Raw genomic sequence first — 22,741 nt, 5'->3', positions numbered from 1 at the left:
TTAATTTGCAGTCCTCACCACACCAGGAAAAAACTGGTTGGGCAAGGAAAAATAGCATCACCAGCCTCCATCTCTTTCCCAGGAAAATTTCCTAGAAGTGGGATGAAGGCAGCAGGGCTGCTGTGGGTAGCCGGTTAAACTAATTGATGATCTATTATGGCATGTTAATAACGAAAACTGACTGCGGGTTTACAGTCAGACACCAAGCTTATTTAGTTTATCTTCTAGTCATTAATTGTCTGCTTCCAATCACATTGATTGCTTGTTTTCCACACACCACAGTGGCACAGTGGTTAGCACTAATGCCTCACAGCTCCAGGGACCTGGGTTCGAATCCTGTCTGTGCACATTCTCCCTATGCCTGCGTGGGTTTCGTCAAGGTGTTCTGGTTTCCTCCCACTGTCCAAAGATTTGTGGGTTAGGTGGATTGGCCATGCTAAATTGACTTTTAGTGTCCTGGGATGCATAAATTAAAGGGATTAGCTGGGTATATGTAAGGTTACGAAGACAGGGATTGTTGTGGGTGCAGACTCAATGTGCCAAATGGCCTCCTTCTGCACTGTAGGGATTCCATGATTTGAGCTTGATGTTGGGATTCAGAAGCCCACAGGCCAAGAGTTCTGTTCTTAGTGTCCGGCATGGAGCTGCCTAACTGGGTCCTCAATTATTCACCATATTTATTGGCTTATTCAATAATGGAAAAAAGCTCATATTCATATTTAATGATTGCAAAAATATAGGCAGTGTTGTAATGGAGATGGAATGCAATAATACAAAGAGGTATTGATAGGTTCAGTGAATGGTTTGACAAATTGATTTCCAAACAGGCAACTGTGAGGTTATCAACTTTGGACCTAAAAAGGATAAAACAGGTACTTTATGAATGTTGAAAAACCTGGAACAGTGGAGACCCAAATAGACTTAGGGGTCCAGGTATATAGGTCATTAAAATGTCTGGAACAGGTACAAAGAATAATCAAAAAGGCTAATGGAATGCTGATCTTCATATCTCAAGGACTAGAAAGCAACAGGATAGAAGTCATGCCTCAGCCCTACAAAGTCCTAGTTAGAATCCCATTAAATCATAGAATCTCTACAATACAGAAAGAGGCCATTTGGCCTATTGAATGTTCATCGACTCTCTGACAGAGTATCTTGCCCAGATTCTCTCCCTGTCCTATTCCTGTGAACCCCCACATTTACCTCAGCTGATATATCTAAGCTACACATCTTGGAACACTAAGGGGAAATTTAGCATGGCTAATCAACCTAACCTGCGTATTTTTGGACTGTGGGAGGAAACTGGAGCACACGGATGAAACCCACGCAGACACGGGGAGAATGTGCAAACTCACACAGACAGTGACCCAAGGCTGGAATCGAACCTGGGTCCCTGGTGCTGTAAGGCAGCAGCACTAACCATTGTGCCACCGTGCTGCCCTTTGAAGGGATCCACTGGTCTCGGAGGCAGTGCAGTAAAGATTTACCAGAATGATGCCTGTGTTCCAAGAGTCATTGAAAGAAGCAATTACTCAAAATAAGATTGTATTCATTGAAATTTGAACGTTAAGGAGTGGTTTCACCAAAGTTTTCAAGTTATTAAGGAGACCAAGTTAGGGTAGTTAGAGGGAAGGTAATTCTGCTGTTTGGGGAATTTTGAACTCAAGGTATAGTCTAAAAATTAGAGTCAAATCTTTAAAGAATGAAATCAGGAAACACACGAAGGGTGGTAGAAGTTTGGAATTCTAACAGAATTAGGTCACAGATCAGCCATGATCCCATTGCATGGCAGAACAGGTTTAAGGGCTAATTGGCCTACTCCTGTTCCTGGGGTCCACACTGTGCTTTTCATTCTCAGTGATGAGACAAGAAATTAAATTACTTTCTTCAGACCCTTTAATTTGACCACAATGTTTCCCACTCTAACATACTTTAATTCAGCAGTGTCTAATATGCCTTTTTTACTGTTAACTTTTATGCTAACTGCAAATACACAGTGTGCACTGCACATCAATCTGTTTCCTTCCACTGACTCTCTGACATTGGAATTACCCATTTTAATTAAGAAAATAAAAATAGTAGCCTTCCTGGAAATATAAAAGAGAGACAGAAAATTGTACAAATGTACGGTGGGTTGCTCAATAAATGTGCGGGTTAGGTTGATTGGCCATGCTAAAATTGCCCCTTAGTGTACTAGGATGCTTAGGTTTGAGGGATTAGCGGGTAAAATATGTAGGGATATGAGGGTAGGGCCTGGGTGGGATTGTGGTCGGTGCAGATCGATGGGCTGAAGGGCCTCTTTCTGCACTGTAGGCTTCTATCATTCTATGATCTATGATAATAGCTCAGGTGTAAGTGAGAATCGTTAGAAGTTAGTTTTTATTGGAAATTTTATGAACAGTATTTTCTTGAGCTCTGTTACAGCATCAAAATAAAATAGGAGAAGATGGGCAGACTCAAAAGTATGGATAAATTTAGAGGAAATTGTTGTAAAAAAACTATTATTTATTTGGGATATTGCTACAAAATAGGCACGGAATTAAAATGTTGCTTTATTAATGAACAGAATGTTTGAGATTTTGAAACAGTTGTGAGGCACATCAAAAATACATCAGACAAAGTGATTATAGAGTCATAGAGGTTTACAGCATGGAAACAGGCCCTTTGGCCCAACTTGTCCATGCCACCCTTTTTTTTAAAACCCCTAAGCTAATCCTAATTGCCCGCATTTGGCCCATATCCCTCTATACCCACCTTACCCATGTAATTATCTAAATGCTTTTTAAAAGACAAAATTGTACCCGCATCTACTACTACCTCTGGCAGCTTGTTTCAGACACTCACCACTCTCTGTGTAAAAAAATTGATTCTTCATGTCTCCTTCATTAAGAAAAGCAACAGGACTGCGGAGCTTGAATCATGAGTTAAAGAACAAGAACAACTAATCACTTGTTGTCTAATAAAATTCCACATTCTCTATTTCTTTCACTCTGAAAGTCAACTCCAGACTTTAATGCCCCATTAGGATGGATGATTTGGGTGTGATCTTTCAGGAAGGTTGATCAGATGGTCGTGCAAAGAAAGATACCAGGTCCAGATCTTTGTTCCAGGTCAGTTGTGCAGAATCAGGTGAATTCCAGGCTTTGTGAGCATGACCTTTAAAAATGGCCATCTGCGGATCAGACTTTTGTCCTGGAGGGCAGAGTACAGGGACTCATAGGGGAGTGCGGAGACTGCTGGTTGCAGGGGTGGACTGGGTAGAAAGCCTGCGTCGGTGCTCTGACACTGTGTTTTAATTAATTAAAAATTAGAATGAAATAAATAAAACAACCTCCAGCCTGCACCGCCCACACCCACTATTATCCATCCATTTTAATTTATGCCAACCTACACCCCTTACCTACCCTCCATGGCCCTTACATGCTCATCCCAACACTTGCCCTTCTAACCATCCCCATAGCCCCTCATATTCCAACTTAGTGCCAACTCATCCCAAACCATGCCACGCACCCACTATCCTTTGCCCTTACCCCTTCCATGACAACTCACCTAATATCCTTGGACAGGTCCTTGATGGCTTTGACAGTTCCTTGACAATTCAAGAGCTGGATAGTTCTTAGACGGCTGGACTGTTCCATTGAGTTTGTGCATAAAATGTGCGCAATCATGTTCACCTTATCTATCCCAAAAGATGCCACACCTCTCCCAAAAGTGTCCTGGGTATCTCATTTCTCCAAAGGGGTAACCCCGGCTATCAAAAAGAATTACCAAGTTCAGACTTCTTGTTAAGTCTGCACACCCCAGGTTTCACACTCCTGGCTTACCAAAATCCCACTTCAGTGGATACATCTGTTGATGTAAATGGCTAGCTGCCTTTGTGAATCACACATGTATGTAACCAGCTTCAGTGGCTGAATCTGGACCTAATCCATCTTTCAGATGCTGACTAGAAGCTCCTGAGCTCCCGTTTGTATTTTAGATTTCTTGTTATCTGTTCCTCCAGGTAGAATTCTATAAAATTCAGATTCAGCCTTATCCTCCTACATCCTGAGTGTGAATGAGCTGAAATGAAGCTCTTCACTGCACTGAAGTATTTTTCAGTTCATTATACAAGGACTCAGGCATTGGACATTTACAAATCTGAGATGATGGTACCTTACTGTTGTGTTAGCAAAGTAATATGTATCATATATGACAAGGAGAATGCCCTCTAACTAAGCAGTCACCAGACAGGGCAATTTTCTATAGGGACATATATTTGACCTTCTGACCTGCACAGAACCATTAAATATCATTTCTAAAAGTTACCCTTCACATCTTTATAACGGACAAATTCACTTTTAAAGTGTATTTATTAATGTCACTAGTAGGCCTACATTAACATCACAATGAAGTTACTGTGAAAATCCCCTCTTCACTTGAGAAATGGTAAACTTTTCTGAAATGGACCTTAATGTTGCAAAGGAGCTTATTTTTATTGGCAACATCTAATGGCTGGATGACTAATTATGAATCATACGGAAGTTAGAAACAGGTCCTGTACTGGGCACCGATTTTAATTGAAAGAAAGCCAAATATATGCTGGCCTTAGATCTAGCCGACAATCTAGTTATCCTCTGTTCTCCACTTCCTCCCAACTCAAGTTGTCATCACAGTAAAAGATATAATACTCACTCTCGTGCACATTCTGCACCCACACTCCCTGATCATGCTGTATCTACATACGTTGTACATTCACACCTGATTTACATGTATACTCTGTACAGAAACACACTGTACCTATGCATTCTATATATTCACAGCGAGGAATGTGTTTAAATATACTCACTGCATTTTACCGCACCTGGTGTTATTTATACACTGCTCACATGGCCTTGCCCACATAGATTCCTATTTCAGACAAACATCTAAGTATTTAGTATAAACACAAACCTGTCAGTGATGGTTCGATTGTTAAACCCAGATTAAAGCACAAGATCTAATACTCAACAAGGGAACTAGCCTGGGAGCCAACATGTAGGTGAGTAACTGTGCACAGCTTCGTTTGGTTTAACCATCAGCTAATGCAGGCACTTCTGATTCATGCCCATTTCAGCCATGAGATACTTTCAGTGCCAATCGCCTTGTTGCAAAGGTGACTTTTTTTTGTGGGTCTTCATTTGGTCCCTGTGCCAATATTGTAACATGGCCAATAGATGGCGTAGTCTGCACCAATGAAATGCTCTAACATTGTAGAGGGAAAGTGAGTGGGTAAATGCAGTAAATGCCAGCCGATCACAGGGTAAGCAGGAGGACACTTGTGATGTGGTCCAGACATTATAACCTTTAGAAGATGTGGAGAAATTAGAAACTGAAAGCCTGAATAGCGAAAAGGGACTGTAAGAGAGAAAGGCAGCAATATTTTTACATTGCTTTTCAAATTTCGTTGCCCCCACCCCCGCCAGAATCTTCAGTACAGTTTTAATGTAATCTGTTCACACGGCAATTCATAGGTCTGTTGGCATGGCTGTACTTACAGTAATTGTACATTAATATCTACAGAATCAGGGTAGTTTGTTGACCATGGGCACAGGAGATGGGAAAGGGGAACAGCAAAGACAGAGATTGATTAGATTTGATCTTACTGAGTGATGGAATAAGCACGAGAGGCTGACTGGCCTACTACTGGCTAGGGATTCCTAGAGCAGGCCAACGTTTCTGAGACTTTTTGAAGTGGTTAGTTCTGTTGTGTGTGGGGTTGGGGAGTGGAGGTGATGGTGTATTCCCATCCTCACAGCTCTGAAAAAGACTCACCCAGACAGGAAACATTGGTTCTGTTCTCTCTCCGCAGATGCTGTCAGACTGCTGAGATTTTCCAGCATTTTCTGTTTTACACAAATGTAGCAGGTTGCTTTGTTCTGTACAGTGTCAAATTTCTTGAGTGTTGTTGGAGCTGCACCCATCCAGGTGTGAAAGGTGAGCCAATTGTGGAGTGACTCTGGTGACCTGTTCCTTCCCCTACCTTGAAAACCTATACATTACCCGTCTACACTAACGTTTCTTGTTAAAACGCCCTAATTGCCCCCAGTTCTGCATCAAGAAACATTGGGAGAGCAATTGTTTATCACGCCTAGTTGTTTGGGCATGAGATGCACATCAATGGGAGATAAATTTCTGTGACCCTCCCTCATTTCCAGTCATCCCCAGAGGTAAGCCATCTGCTAGCTTCTGAGAACTTTCCACGCGCCTGATGAAGGAACAGCATTTCTGAAAGCTTGTGGGTTTACTATCAAGTAAACTGGTTGGACTTTAACCTGGTATTGTGAGATTTCTTACTGTGTTTACCCCAGTCCAACGCCGGCATCGCCACATCTATATCAGCGCTGCAGACCACTGCTGGCCTACACTCACCTTCCCTCACTCTGCCCACCATTAATCTTTCCTCTCCCCTATCCTTTCACCATCCCATCGCTCACCCTCCCCACCTATCCCTACAGTTACAACTGATTTCTGGAATGCCCCAATATGTTAGCTGCTTAAGGGTGCTCAGCTGAAGTCCTTAGCTTGCTGACATTAGGTAGATAAGCCCAGAGACACAATCTGGAGTTAAGCTGGACCTCCACCCGGTGGCTGGATTTTCTAGAGTATTTACTGGTTGCCTTCCATTTTCCAGAAATGACCAAATTGCTCAGCCATTGACAGTTCAGCCAATTTCTAAATCAATGACATATTGACAATGCAAATTCAAAAGCTGCTATCAAATTACATTATAGCCCAAAGTGCCAACTATAATAGCATGATAAATTTAATTCCCAGAATTATGGACACTATGTCAAAATCCTGGAATTCCCAGCCCTGGAGGTTGTACCTACATCATGTGGACTGCAGCAGTTTAAGAAGTTGGCTGAATGCCACGTTCTGAGGTGCAATTAAAGATGGGCAATAAATGCTGAACAAATAAGAAAAAAATCTTAAGTACATTTCTGACACAATTGTCAATCCACAATGCCATTTCTTTGAGTAGGATATTTCCTAATTTCACTACCACAAGAATGCTACAACCATAGAATCTCTACTGTGCAGAAGAAGCTCATTTGGCCCATCAAGCTTGCACTGACAACAATCCCACCCAGGCCCTATCCCCGTAGCCCCACATATTTACTCTGCTAATCCTCCTGACATTAATGGACAATTTATCATGGCCAATCCACCTAACTCGCACATCTTTGGACTGTGAGAGGAAACCAGAGCACCCAGACAAAACCACAGACAAAGGGAGAATGTTCAAACTCCACGCTGTCATCCAATTCAGAAATCGAACCCGGGTCCCTGGTATTGTGAGGCAGAAGTGCTAACCACTGTGCCAACGTGCTACCCATCATGACTTCAGCATAGCTAGAAGGAGGCTGTTGTTGGAGCCTTGAAGATGCTTCTGGCCAGCATGTCCTGGGAGTATCTGGTTACAGACAGCTGCACCTTGGCTGCTGCTGGGACAGTTTGGCCCAATTGATTTTCTGGCATTGGGGAAGGTAGTGTTTGAGGGGATAACAAAGAGAAAGAGGCGTTCTCATCTTGGCAAGGAAACACGTACCAATTCCCATAGTACTACTACCACTCCCGTATGGCAGGAGTTCATTACTTCCACAGGTCTGCAGAGCAGCACACAGTCGCAGATGAGGGAATTCCTTGATAGCCCCACCTTTTTTCAGTCTGCCAGTCTATCCAGGATGGGATGCCTGTCTTTCCCGGGTGAAGTCCAAACCCAGAGCCTGTATGGCAGCAATTTGACCTCCCACTGAACCTTAAAAAGGATGGTAACACTAATTATTTATGTGAAAACTCGGCTACCGAATCTCTGAAGCTTTCCACATTCTCCAAGGTGGGCTGCTGAGCCCATGCAAGCTGTCACTGCACCAACTGAAAGAGGGTTCTGGCGTGGTTTCATGCTGCAACCCTGAACAGAATGTTTGAGGCTCCTTATCACTAATCACAGATTTATTTGTGTCACAGAGTTAACAGGTTGTTGAATCATGGATTTTATATTTATTCCTAAATGAAGGGTTATCATCCTCAAGGTTATTAAGCTCTCTCTGTTTTTCATTTTTCAAATATCCAGCTTTTTACTTCAGTACGTTCACTACACAGGTTGGCTTTATCTATGAAGGAACAAATACGCAGTTCCAAATAAGCCTCATATTCAAAAGTGTACCCAAGCTCGTAGCCTCTGACAGATATAAAGGTGAGCTAGTTCAGGTCGATATAGCAATGGGATCAATATTTTGTCCCCAGCCAGTCTTTCCTCCTCGGCATCGCTCACAACGCTACAATCCGACAAGGCAGCTTTCTGCGTTCTAACAGGCTGCACTTATTTACTCACTTCGATAAGAGTATTTAGGAGCTGTTTCACCTGCCATAGTTGACCTCTGCTGGTACTATAGTTACCATCTTTGTTACTGAGGTTGCCACACTCCACTGCTTCCAACATAACTTCCCCGGGGCCGTTCGAGCTTTTGGAAATGGTAACGCTTCTGTTTTCGCAGTTTTTGGAACCGATTACATGTAGCATTAAGTACGCATGGGAAAGAGGGATAAGACAGAAACTTATTTCAAGATTTCAGATGACAGAATTATCCATTAGACTGTGACTGCAAGATAATATTTGTCTGAATGATAATATTTCTCCGGGTTGGAATGTTTTTTTAACTCATGCTGTTTAGATAGGAAGAAAGTTTTCCCCTTAGTAGAGGGGTCAATAACCAGGAGGCATAGATTCAAATTAAGGGGCATGAGATTTAGAGCATATTTGAGGATAAACTTTTTCACCCAGAGGATGGTGAGAATCTGGAACTCACTGCCTGGAAGGTGATAGTGACTGGAACCTTCACAACATTTAAGAAGCATTTAGATGAGCACTTGAAACGCCATAGCACGCAAGGCTACGGACCAAGTGCTGGAAACTGTGACTAGAATAGATAGGTGCTTGATAGCCGGCGTAGACAGGATGGGCCAAAGGGTCTCTTGCTATGCTATAAAACTTGTCAGCACTGTGGCACAGTAATGAACAGCACGGTGGCACAGTGGTTAACACTGCTATCTCATAGTGCCAGGGAACTGGGTTCAATTCCAGCCTCAGGTCACTGTCTGTGTGGAGTCTGCACTTCCTCCCCATGTCTGCGTGTATTTCTTCCGGGTGTTCCAGTCTCCTCCCACAGTCCAAAGATGTGTGGGTTAGGTTGATTGGCCATGTTAAATTGACCCTAGTATCAGGGGATTAGCAGGTTAAATATGTAGGATTACAGGAATAGAGCCTGGGTGCAATTTTGGTCAATGAAGACTTGATGGGCCGAATGGCCTCCTTCTGCACTGTAGGACACGCTGACTCTCTGATGGTCCATTCTTTGTTACTGCATTAAAAACCAATCTGTTTAATCACCACACAGATCAGAAGATTTGTTTTGCTTAGCTATAATTTTCTCTATTGTGTAAAATGCAAGGACTACATATCTTTCTCCATGCCAACTATTTCTGCGTAATTATATTCTGACTACTTCACTGATCAAAGGAAACAAAAGCTAATTATTTATTTTTTACTTTATTCTTTTGATTGAAAAACATGAAAAATAGGTGTGGGATGAAACTATTTAGCCTCCTGAGCTTATTCTGCATTAATTATCTCTGATTAAATCCTCTGGTTAATGCTTAAATTAAAAGTTAGCAGTTAAGTGAAACAGCATGGGAAGATTTTCAATACATGTGGCTTTTGGAAGGCTGGTTGGCGACTACACTGGAAAACTAATGATCTGGATAGCCCACTGGCTCTGTGCTGAAGCAATATTGGGTGATCCACTCGTACCGAGGTTTGGACAAAACTGTGTTATGATTCTGTGAAAGGGGTTTATTCTTTGGAAATAGAATTAAGTGTGAATGGAAAGCCAAGTGGATTAGGGTCAGGTTCTAATGATGGGGAAGGGGTGGTGGGGGCAGGTGTTGTGACATGGCCAGGTGTGGTGTGAAGGACAAGGCAGGTTGGGAGCCTAGTGTGATAAGGAGCCAGGTGTTGTGAGGATTTATGTATGGTGTGAATCAGGTGTGGCGAGGGATCAGGCGTGGTGGGGTCAGGTGTAGTCAGGTCAGGTGTGATATAAGACTAGGTGTTTTGAGGGACCAGGTATAATGGGAGATCAGGAATGGAAAGTTTCCATCCCGCCCACCAAGGGAATCACAATGGGCGGAACATGGAGATTGCAAAAGTCCTTTGACCTCGGGTGGGATTCTTTGGCTTTGGGGCAAGCTTTGCCAGAAAATCCCGCCCCAAGAGCGGTGAGGGACCAGGTGTGGTGGAGATCAGTTGTAGCAGGGGCAGGTTTGGTGAGGGACCAAGTATGGTTGGAGACCAGATTCGATGAGGAACTAGATGTGGTCAGAGATCAGATGTGATGAGGGACCAGGTGTGGTGATGGTTCAGGAATGATGAGGGACCAGATGTGGTCAGAGACCGGATGTGGTGTGGGACCAGATGTGGTGGAGATCAAGTGTGGCAGGAGGCAGACATGATGGGGGAACCAGAGGTGGGTGTGTGTAAGAGGAACAGGATGCCAGGATATGTTAATGAGGGAATTGGAGGCCGTCTACTCCCCTGGCCCTAGAGAAATAAATAAGTATTTACCTGGGCCTCCTGTTTGACTGGACTACCATCTGATCCTGACTGGCATGTGCAGTGTACACGGTCTCGCCAACTAGGGCAGAATTCATCTTTCTGGCCACTTGCAAATGACAGATGCAAAGGAATTGTGGTCCTTTTCCCTTTAGGAGCTGATTTAAAAAGAATCAGCTGGCTGCCCACACCGAACAGGAGTCACAATGCTGCCTACTGCAGTGCTGTACACTGTTTTGGAGACTATCCCACAACAGAGGAACCATGACTTTTGAGACACATGGAAAGAAGACCAGCTAAGTTGATAAATAGGATTGGCTATCTGTGCTCTGAGGAAAGGTATGAGAAATTAGGGATAGTGTACCTACTGCAAGTGGAAGGTATTCTCAATTTTAACAGGGTGATTGACACAATACTGAGGAATTCTGTTTGGAATTGGCCCAATGGTTGAAAATAATCTTTTTGGTCATGAATAATGGACGGCATGGTGGCACAGTGGTTAACACTGCTGCCTCATAGCACCAGGGACCCGGGTTCAATTCCGGCCTCAGGTCACTATCTGTGTGGAGTTTGTACGTTCACCCCCATCTGTGTGGGTTTCCTCTGGGTGTTCCGGTTTCCTCCCATAGTCCAAAGATATCCAGGTTAGTTGGTCATACTAAATTGTCACTTAGTGTCCAGGGATATGTTGGTGAGGTAATAGGTGGGTAATGGGAATAAGGCCTGGGTAGGATGCTCTGTCAGAGAGTCGGTGCAGACTTGATGGGCCGAATGGTCTCTTTCTGCACTGAAGGGGTTCTATGATTCTATATTCCTAAGTTTCAAAGGACTTTTGGACATTAGGGGAGAGGGAGTTAGTAAAATGGGACTAATGATGATCATGGATAATCATGACCCTCTGAAACTTGCTTGAATGTCTTTAAGATGTTGGGTACAAAATTCCAGGGGATTTTCCTTAAATTGAGCATTGTTTCTTTTTCGATTGTTATCTCCTAATGCAAAGAGTTCAAGTGTATTTAGAACATTGTGCCATTTGGCTGGTAGGATGGGCAGTACTGGGTTTTTTTGCATCTTTCTTGTGCATTTTTAAACCACTATTCCTAAATGTGATCTTGCCATGTGGTCTCTACAACATGAGAAATCTCCTGTCACAAAGCTGTAAAATGTTACATGAATAGAACTGCATTTCCAACTCTTCAGTATCACAATATGCTAATTAGGCACACAGGATCTAAATTTGTTCACTGTCTCATTCTGTCACGCACATACTTTTGCATTTTCCAAAGCAATTACGCTATTATCCTGGCCCGCAAGTCACACCATCGCCCAGGGGATTTGATATATTCCTTAATATATTGAGGTCGAGTTCTCAGGAAAATAATGGCTTTCATGTTCCATGTTAGCATTAGGAAGATCACCGTCATGTTTGATTAATGGAGTACCATGTAACAAAATTCGTACAAGAATCAATCATCTATTAGTATGAGGAGTCAGAAAAACCAGAACTGCAAGAACATTAATTATAAAATGGATGCCCTCTAACATACACAATAAACTGCTCTCTCATGCCAGGTTCTTCAGTTTTACTGCATTCCCATAAAGTCTGGTTTCAGAGTAGGTGAAATCTTCAGTGCCAAAATTCACTAATGTCCCAAAGCAGCAGAAATGCCAGCAGAACACAATGTGGACCACACTAATATCATTCTCTGCCTTGTCCTCAGAATTCAGGCCAACACCAGTCAGGAACAGGTTGTTTTCAAGGTCTTAAAAGTTTCAGGCTGTGAGGTTGAGGAAAATAAAACTATGTTCTAAAAGATGGATAAGTCCAAATTTCAGCAAAGAAGCCGACAAGATAATGCTGAAGATTTCCTCAAGAATCTCTTTAATAGCAAATTGTTCACTCAGCTGTCGGAGTTATATCTTTCTGCTATGAACCCATTTGCCTGCTTCCTTTTAGCCAGGTATTGAGTGATATTAGCAGAAATCTTGGAGAAACTTCTAGTCCTCCCCGTAATACCTTTCCCATTAATCAAGGTCAAGTCAAAGTGAATGGGCTTCGTAGGAAGATGGGAGGAAGGGAAAAAAAGGCAAGAAAAAAGACTCATGTTTTACAGTTCCAAAGTGCAAGATTAGTTACTCAACCTCTGTACTTTCTTTCTCCAAGGAATCTGTCAAAATGGAGCAAAGCTGAATGATTTGTTCACCAGCTGCAGGAATGAAAACCTTTTTACAGATGGAAGATTTCAAGGGGACATCAGTTTTCATCTTCCAAAATTTCTGCAGCCGTGTCACCCCTCATCATTACAAAGATAAGCAAAAAATCTCATCGATTCCACTCTAAGAGAATATTTGTGGGAGTGGAGCTATCTGATTTGGTGAAGACATCGGCGAGAGAGGATTATACAATGGGGCATTATTATTACCATCTCCTATTCTTGGGATTTACTCTTCTTCAGTCACACAGTGTTTCAGGATATGGTCCACACCAAAGGGCACAGAAAAAGGGAGACATTATACTGGGAGGTCTTTTCCCAATACACTTCGGAGTAGCTGTAAAGGATCAAGACTTAAAATCTAGACCTGAGGCAACTAAATGTATTAGGTAGGACGTTAAGTACAATACATTTTTCAAACAAATTTGTGGTATATGTATGCATTTATTAAATATATATCTGTCTATCTTCAGACTTTTGACGATTGCTTTGGAAAGGTGGCCCTGTTATATCATAGACATTCTCAAACAGTCATTAACAGCACTCCATTCAATTGTCGTGACCACCAGTGGGGTTGTGGAATGAGCAATTGGGGTGACAGCTCCCAGGCAGTAATGGTGGCTCTAGAATGAAGTGTCAGATTTGATAGCCCTGGGATTAGTTGCTTTACTAATCAATTGGATTAATAACCTTTAAATGTGTGTTTTTTTTGCCTGTGTGTGGCCTTATCAAATGAGCTCTGAAACCTAGGGCTGCACAGTGGCACAGTGGTTAGTACTGCTGCCTCACAATGCCAGAGACCCAGATTAGTGTGGTCCAGGCTTCTCCCCGTGTTTGCATGTGTTTCCTCTGGGTGCTCTGGTTTCCTCCTACAGCCTGAAAGATGTGCTGGTTAGGTGCATTGGCCATGCTGAATTCTCCCTCAGTGTAGCCGAACAGGTGTCAGAGTGTGGCGACTAGGGGATTTTCACAGTAACTTCATTGCAGTGTGAATGTAAGCCTACATGTCTCACTAATAAATAAACTTTAAAACCAATTGCTGACAGCAACAGGGCCTGCAAAATGGTAGGAGTTTTAGTTGTTTTTGGTCCCTGTATCCTTACTTTTTGAACCTCCCCACCCCATCCCCCCCACCCAACCCCACTCAACAACTCTCCTCCCACCCACCCCCCCACAATTATTACCCTGGGGTCACCCACAAGTGTGAAGCATTAAAATGGGGCCACTGCAGGAAGAGGCTTGCCACCCATTGACGTAAGGGGAAAACACACAAAAGTGTCATATCCTTTTGCTGTCAGTTTGGGCTATTCAACTTTCATGGCTGCAATTCTTAAAGAATCTTTTATTAGTTTTGCACAGATGAACCAAAGTGAAACTTTGACTTTCATCATTCAGTTAGACATGATTTCTTGAGAAAGTGGTATAATTGAATTTTCATTGAATTTATGCCATTTACCAATATGCAACTTTTACTGTGACCTTAATGAGTCACGTTGAAAATCAATTATGCATATATACTGGTATAATGATATAATCTGAGTTTCATTGCATCTTAATGTCGTTTACTGAAATATTATCTAGATCTCTATATATTAATTGTCACATTACAATTTATTGAGTTATAACAGAATCAGTGTTTTATCACTTTGTGACTCACTGAGAGGCAGCAATTGAAGTGCAACTGATATCCTGTTCAGTTATATTGCAATTGAATGAAATTTAATTGAGAAGCCACTTCAACCTTTTGTGGTTTACACAGGCAGCGTTTGGATCTCACTTAGCCCTACAGTGATTTACTAAAATTAATCTGAGCCATGACACTCAGCTATAAAATATCTTTATCTATTTACATTGTGATTTTACTAAAATCTCACTGGTCCTCACAGTAATTTCTGAACTAGAACATTGATCTCAATAAGGCATACAATGATAAACTGAAACCTTATTTGGATCTTAATTAATTACTACAAGAGTCAGTGGGACATAAGTGAGATTTCTCATTCATGTTGGGATTTGCTGAGACGTAGCTAAGTTTTGCTCCTTTTTCTTTCTCTACTGACGTTTGATGTATTACCTAATTGGTCAAATCATACATTTTGTCAAAGTGCCAACAGCCCAACATGTTTGTGGGATAAAAATCATATTTCATAGCTCATCCTTAACTATGTAATAAGAATGTTAATGACCTATTGTGAATCAGTTAGATAATGACCTATTGTGAATCAGTTAGATAAAGTTAAGTTTTGTGACAGTTCATTGTGTTACATAGTGTTGAGTTTTCATTGAACTCCTATTCAGCTATATTTTGATGTATTAAGCATTGTGACTTGCTAATTTCTCATTAAGTTATGTTGTTTTGTACAATGATTAAAGAACAAAAGAACATGATATACCATAGTGCCTATCATGTCTCAAGATGCTCCAAAGTGCTTCACAACTAATGAAATATAGTTCTTGTTTTAATTCGGGTAGAAGTGGCAGCAAGTTTTCACACAGCATAGTCCATAAAAATGGTGTGTTAGCTGACCAGATGTTGAAGGGCTCAACATATCATTTTGTCCTACGTTTTCATGAAGTTTTGCCATTAGGGATCTCTTTGAACACTGTTGTGGTTTACTGAGGTTTATATTTTACTCCATGTCATTTATTAACGCTGCATGATTTTAATAAGACAATAAGAATACCGTATTGTAAATCAAAACCAATAAACAGCATTGTGTAAGCTTGCTATGCATCATTCGCATCTCGCTGACTAACATGGTTTACTGAGATGCGGCTGAGTTTTACTGATATTTACTGGACCAGAAGCGAGGTCTGACTGAGTCTCACAATTTCCAAGACATAGTTGCAATTTATAGAGATGTAAATGAAGGTCTCACTGTCCATAATATAACAGCTTGCATTTGTATTTCATTTGATTTATTAGTGTCACGTGTATTAGTGTACAGTGAAAAGAATTGTTGCTTACGCGCTATACAGACAAAGCATACTATACATGGGAAAGGAACGGAGACAGTGCAGAAGTTATAGCTAGGATGTAGAGAAAGATCAACTCAACACGAGGTAGATCCATTCAAAAGTCTGATGGCACCCGCTTACGTAGTAAAACATCTAAAATGCTTCTTGGGAGCATTACCAAACAAAATCTGCTAATAAGCCGCACATGTAGTTTTAAGGATCATCTTAGAGAAGGAGAGAAAAAGAGACATGGAGATGTTTATGGAGGAAATGCCAGAGTTTAGGTCCTAAACAGCTGAAAGCATAGCCCTCAACGTTGGAGCAATGAAAAATGAGATGTAGAAGAAATCAAAATCGGAGGAGTGTAGACATCTCAGTTAGTTCTCCAGCTGGAGGAGATCAAAGAACTTGGAAGGGGACGAGGCCATAGAAGGATTTAAAAAAAGATAACTTTAAAATCAAGATGTTTCTGGCCCAGGTGTCAATATAAGGTAGTGAACATGAGCTGATGGGTGAATGGAAATTGGTACAAGCTATGATATGAGCAGTAGAGACCCGAGCTAAGTATAAAGGCAGCACAGTGGTTAGCACTGCCGCCCACAACACCAAGGACCCGGGTTCAATTCCAGCCTCAGGTCACTGTCTGTGTGGAATTTGCACATTCTCCCTGTGTTTCTGTGGGTTTCCTCCAGGTGCTCTGCTTTCCTCCCACAGTCCAAAGATGTGCAAGTTAGGTTGATTGGACATGCTACATGGGCCTTAATTTTAGAGGATTGACAGTAAATATGTGGAGTTACGGGAATAGGGCCTGGGTTGGATTGTAGTTGGTGCAGACTCAATGGGCTGAATGGCCTCCTTCTGCACTGTAGGGATTCTATGATTCTATGATACTTGCCATTAAGATAACACACTGAGACCAAGATCACTGTCCATAGCCCTGATTGCATGAGTGGGTTACAACAAGATTTATTTACTTTGCAGTGGGTCATGCAGTAAGTTAATGAATTGTGACTGAGCTACATTACACATTTCTGAGTACTCAGTCATGGCAATATATTGGTTCCTAATTGAGTTATACTGTGATCTATGAAATACTCATTTTCCATCAATTTATACTGAATTCTCATTGCATTCCACTAAGTACCGTTATTGCATTCCAGAACTCTGTGAAGTATTGAATCTCATTACCTTATTGCAACACTTTGTTAGATTACGGTAAATTTAGGGTTTCCTTGGGGCTTCTCCAATTATTGAGTGCCAGAACAACAGAAACTCCAGGGAAATTGTCAGAAGACATTACTGGACATACATTGTATTGAATTGCACTGTTAGTTTGTATCAAATTACAACGTAAGTTATTGAATTACACTAATTCCACTGAATGCTGATTGAATTACACCAAAGTTAATTGATTTCTTATTGTCTTAGCTTATAAGCACTGAGTCCTCACTGAGCTCACCTTAGGTTACTTAGTTATTTAATTCTCATGGACTTGGAATGTGTATTTTCAGTGAGTTTTACAATGACTTCTTGAGTTCTCAAATGCATTACACTCTAACAAAATTCTCCATGAATTTATTGAGTTGGCATTGTGTAGTATTGAAATATTCTGAGTTCCCAGTGATCTACACAATGACTTAGTAAGTGTATTTTTAGCAGTGCAGTAATTTACTGGAATTTTATTGTGTATCTTTGTGATTTGCTCCAAATTAATAACATTGCACTGTGATATTACATGCTCAGTGAGTTTCCCGTGATTAATGGAAATTCTATTCATTTTCAGAAGAAACAGATTCTCCCTGAAGAGCTGGTTTGCCTTTTTTGAGGAGTGGCAAGTGGACATTGAATAATCCTTTGCTACAGCTTATTTACATATTTGGAAAACCTTCTATAAGGTTCCATGTGAAAGGTTATTAAACAGCTTAATGCAGCTGAGATATTGCACAGGATTTTCCAGCCATGCTTGCCCCAAAATTGGAAAATCATGGCCGAGATCAACTGTCCTTTCTATGGTGTTCCCCCCCCCGCCATCCCCCCCCGTTATGATTCCTGTGGAAGATGGGACAGGAAAATTCCCCCCATTGTGTAAAACTTGGCGATGGGTAATGAGCAAGCTGAAAGATGGAAAGCAGAGCATACCAGTTATAGGGCTGATGCTGAACTGGCAAGAAGAGCAAAGAATGGAATACATCACAAATCTCTGTGCTGTGACGCCTATTGCCTTTGATCCAAATGACCTACATTCAGAATATTTTTGACAGAAATAATTACACTGTGAATTACAAATGTGCAAAACCTCACTGCTAATGTCATGCAATTAATTCACAGGATGGGACATTCATCCACTGGTTTGGCCTTCTTATAACCTTGAAACAATTCATAGAATCATAGAATCGCTACAATTCAGAAGGAGGCCACTCAGCCCATCAAGTCTGCACTGACTCCCTCTGACAGTGTACCTTACCCAGGCTATTTCCCCCACCCTATTGCTGCAGTTCCACAGATTTATCCCCTTAATCCATCTAACCTACACAGCTTGGGATACTAAGGGCCAATCTAACATGGCCAATCCAACTAACCTGCACATCTTTTGGCTGTGGGAGGAAACTCAAGCACCCAGAGGAAACCAACACAGATATGGGGAGAACATGCAAACAACACAGACAGTCACCCAAGGCCAGAATTGAACCCAGGTCCCTGGCGCTAAGGCAGCAATGCTAATCAATTTATTCCAAGGGCTTTATTATTCCAATAAGAAGGTGTAGGCTGGCCTGGTTGAAAATTATACAGACTTTATGTTTCTTTAATACTATTCTCTTGCTGGACAGCATCATCATTGCTCACATCGAGTGAACAAATGAATGGAACTGTCCACCAGTAAGAGAATTGCATTGAGGAAACTTTGGGTGATGTAATGACTTCAATGAGGCCCATGAGGTTGGCCTTTTGGAGTATGAACTCCCTGACTGAGATGAGGATTGCCTGCCCAATCAGGGAGCCTTACCTGTATATAAAAATGTGAGTGTCAGATCCACTGACACTCCTGATTTTAACAGTTTATCTGAAGTGTATCAGTGTATGTGGGAGTGAAATAGAGTTTGTTAATAAAGGGAATCTGGTGAAGGATCACATGGCATGTTTTGCAGATGATGTGGAGATGCCGGCATTGGACTGGGTTGAGCACAATAAGTAGTCTCACAGCACCAGGTTAAAGTCCAACAGGTTTATTTGGTAGCACAAGCTTTCAGAGTTTTGCTCCTTCATCAGAACTCATCTGATGAAGGAGCAGTGCTCCAAAAGCTTGTGCTACCAATTAAACCTGTTGGACTTTAACCTGGTGTTGTGAGACTACTTACTGTGTTTTGCGGAGGCAGCCCAGTATTGGCCAGTGATGGGATCATCCAGTTCCACTGCTGTCAACGGGTTCTCCTGTTGTTCATACCCTCTATTGGGACACCGGTGTCAGGGTGTCACCATCAACGAGGCCCAAAAGATTCTACTGACTGAAAATTCCTGTATGATAGGTCTGTATCATTTTCAGCTGGAGCAGCCTTTGCTGTCTTAATGGGATGGTAAAGCCCTTGATATTGTAGTGCTTAATTGTTGTGTTTGATTATGTGAGTCAGTTTACTATTGATGTTCACCATGCTTGATTAGTTAGGCCTGAATGTGGACTCAGTGAACCAAACTGAGTGGATTTTTATGGTTCCATTGTGGAAAATGCGATGAGCCTTCAAAGTTCATTGACCTTAGCAGGAGTGGAAAATCCCACTGAGAAAAAATTCCACCCTCTATAAATTACTGGAAGTGAGGGCTTGTGAAGGCAGTTTAAAAAACTCAAAAACAAAATTCTTCTTCCCTTCACAATAGCCATCCATCTCGTGAGAGAGGGTGGACTCCATGCAGGGTATATGGTCACTTCTGTATCATAAAGGTTGATCGGTAAGTGGCAGTCATAGAGTTTATAGCATGGAAAGAGGCCCTTCAGTCCATCATGCTATAGATCATAGAATCATACAGTGCAGAAGGAGGCCGTTTGATCTATCGAGTCTGCACTAACCACAATCCCATCCAAGCCCAATCCCCACAACCCCATGCATTTACATTAGCTAGTTCCCTTGACACTAAGGGACAATTTAGCATGGCCAATACACCTAACCGGCACATCATTGGACTATGGGAGGAAACCCACACAGACACAGGGAGAACATGCACACTCTGCACAGACAGTGACCCAAGCCGAGAATTGAACCCACGTCCTGGCGCTGTGAGGCAGCAGCGTTAATCACCCTTTCCACAATTGGCACAAATGAATAGCCTTAGCTTGAGGTTGACTGAAGCATTTTCCTTCAGCAGTCTCTCTTTTTTTCTGGCCTTTTTTTTGCCCTCTGCAATTTGCACACTCTTCCTGACTGCTTGTCTCCAGGTATTCTGTTGAGCAGTCAGGATTTCCCAAACATTGACTCTGATCCCTTCTCAAGTCAATCTGAAGACTCTGATGAAGGGATATCCAGACTTGAGACATTGGCTCTACTCTCTCCCCACAGATGTTGTCAGACCTGCTGAGATTTTGCAGCATTTGCTGTTATTGCAACTTGAAGAATTGCTTGCGACCATCCTTGTATCACACATGTGGTCTCATGCCAATAGCCAGCTTGTCTTTGAGGATGTCACTGTCATCATTCAGCTCACACGAGCCAGCTAATGGAATTACTGCCGACTCAAGAGGGAAAACATGCCGGGGATCCCTGCACATTGGTATACTTCCATATCCGGCACACTGTCTTGCCAGGAGATTCCCAATATTCATCTAAGGCAGCGGAGGTAGAAGCTGTTTAACCTCTTTCTTTTGTAACTTTGTATATTTTACAACTTTGAGATGAACAATAATGTTAAACTAGTTGCTAATGTCATAACTTTTTTTTTCACTTATTCTTGGGCATGTAAAGTTTCTATACACACACAGGGTGGAATCTCCTGTTCTGCAGTCTAGGTTGGGTGGAAGGTGCAGAAATTGGACTGATTTTGGCTGGTGACTGGTGGCTGAACAATTGCGATTATGTGCTATTCAGCTCATTAATTCTGCATCCGTGAGGAGCATAGTGAATCTCATGGTGAGGCAAACGGGATGTCGCTGTCCCTGCTGCTACATTATGAGCTCTCCAACTGCCATTCCCTCACTGCAGGCCAGGAGCTCCAGATTCTGCTGCGGCCAGGATGTCCCGGAAAAGAAAGCAACACATCGTTCAGTGAAACCTCCTTGGAAACTCTCCTCTCGGCTGCCCAAGAGAGCCAGGAGGTGCTGTTTCCCAGAATGGCAGTAGGGGCCACAGGAGCCAGGATGGTGGTCACGGTGAAAGTTAGTGCCCACCAGGCCCAGCATAGAAATGCCCAGCAGTGTCACGAGGGATGAATGGTCCGCTGCATTCTGGCAGAGTAAGTGACACCATCTACCCACAGCAAACTGGCACTCAGAAGGGCATCAGGCAGTCTAAGGGTGCGAGTACTCAGGGAATACTTGGGGTGACACAGTGGCACAGTGCTTAACACTGCTGCCTCACAGTGCCAGGGACCCGGCTTCAATTCCAGGATTGGCTCAATGTCTGTGTGGAGTTTGCACGTTCTCCTTGCATCTACATGGGTTTCCTCTGGCTGCTCCAGTTTCCTCTCACAGTCCGAAGATCTGTGGGTTAGGTTGATTGGTCATTCTAAATTGACCCTCGGTGTCAGGGGGATTAGCAGAGTAAATATGTAGAGTTAAGGGAATAGGACCTGGGTGGAATTGTGGTCGGTGCAAACATGATGGGCCGAATGGCCTCCTTCTGCACTGTAAGGATTCTATGATATCTCACAGGGATTTAGGTATTAGTGTTCACCAGCAGGTAGGACATCTGCACTGAGCATGTGCCAGCCACTTCATTCTCTTAATCTTCTATCAGTTGCAAGACAACCTGTTTCTTAATCACTGACAGAGGAGAGCTCAGTAGCTGCCATAGGCATGCCTGCTCCTGAACTGTTCAAACAACCAACAATATAATAATCAATCCTTCAGTCTTTCCACAGCCAAAGAACACCCACAACAAGTAGTAGCAATCCAAGATCAGAGGCTGAGTTCTGGACATTTGGGTCCTTGCTCTGTATGAGGAGCAGGCGCAGAGATAGTCGGGAGGAGCAGGAATACAGCTAGGATTCTTCCAGGAAGCCAGTGAGGATGACTCCAGTCTGCGGTTGTCAGCTGCATCCAAAGGGAGACATTTATTTAATTAAGGAACCTGCTTAGGCATTGACTAAATCTTCCCTTTCTCTATCCCAGGTACCAGCAAGAGGGTGGGTGGGGGGGAAGCATCAGCTCTGCCTCCAACCCCATCGCTGGGCAGGATGCTTCAGAAGCTTCAGAGAATGCAGTGTCATAGTGTATACTTGTACCCTCCATCAGTGCCCATACTCTCCTCAATGGATCCACATTCTCGAGTGGGTTCAGGGCCACACTCCAGTGAGCACGTCACTGACACAGATCCAGAGCTGGCGGTGACAGTGACAGCCGAGGTCTCTGACACGTTGGACTGCTGGATACCAGGCCACTGCTCAGCCTCATGCTGGTAATAAGCCTAAGTACCCAACACATTGGAGGCAGAATTGTCAGAGGCCAAGCACAGACTGGACTGAGGGCTGGAGGAGTCCATTCACATTCTGTCTGATTTCTTGGTTCTGTCATACCAGCGTTTGGCTGCCTCCATGGAAAGGATGGTGGATACCTTGGGGACCTAATTTGAGCAGAATGCACAGTGGTTACCGGATACGTGTTTAGATCTGCACTCAGCCACTCTAACCATGCAGTAGTGGTTAAGCAAGCTAGAAATGGGGCACCTTGATCTCTCTCCAGGTGCCCCTTCTCAAGGAGTCATGGAAATGCCATCAGATATGGGGCGGACTAGTG

General features: G+C 42.7%; 1 protein-coding gene across 1 annotated transcript in view; it reads left to right on the top strand.

Annotated features, from left to right (window-relative positions):
- casr (calcium-sensing receptor) overlaps nucleotides 1-22,741 on the top strand; it is an 88,369-nt gene that overhangs the window by 19,765 nt on the left and 45,863 nt on the right. The window contains exon 2 of the mRNA XM_080203735.1: nucleotides 12,798-13,235. Coding sequence (XP_080059861.1) covers nucleotides 13,039-13,235 — 197 coding nt within the window. The 5' untranslated portion in view covers nucleotides 12,798-13,038. The remainder of the gene's footprint in view (nucleotides 1-12,797; nucleotides 13,236-22,741) is intronic.

The sequence above is a fragment of the Carcharhinus amblyrhynchos genome, chromosome 15 (assembly GCF_965287045.1).
Source record: "Carcharhinus amblyrhynchos chromosome 15, sCarAmb.v2.hapA, whole genome shotgun sequence".
Lineage (NCBI taxonomy): Eukaryota > Metazoa > Chordata > Chondrichthyes > Carcharhiniformes > Carcharhinidae > Carcharhinus > Carcharhinus amblyrhynchos.
Note: the sequence above shows the minus strand (reverse complement) of the source record. Positions and strands in the feature narration are given on the sequence as shown.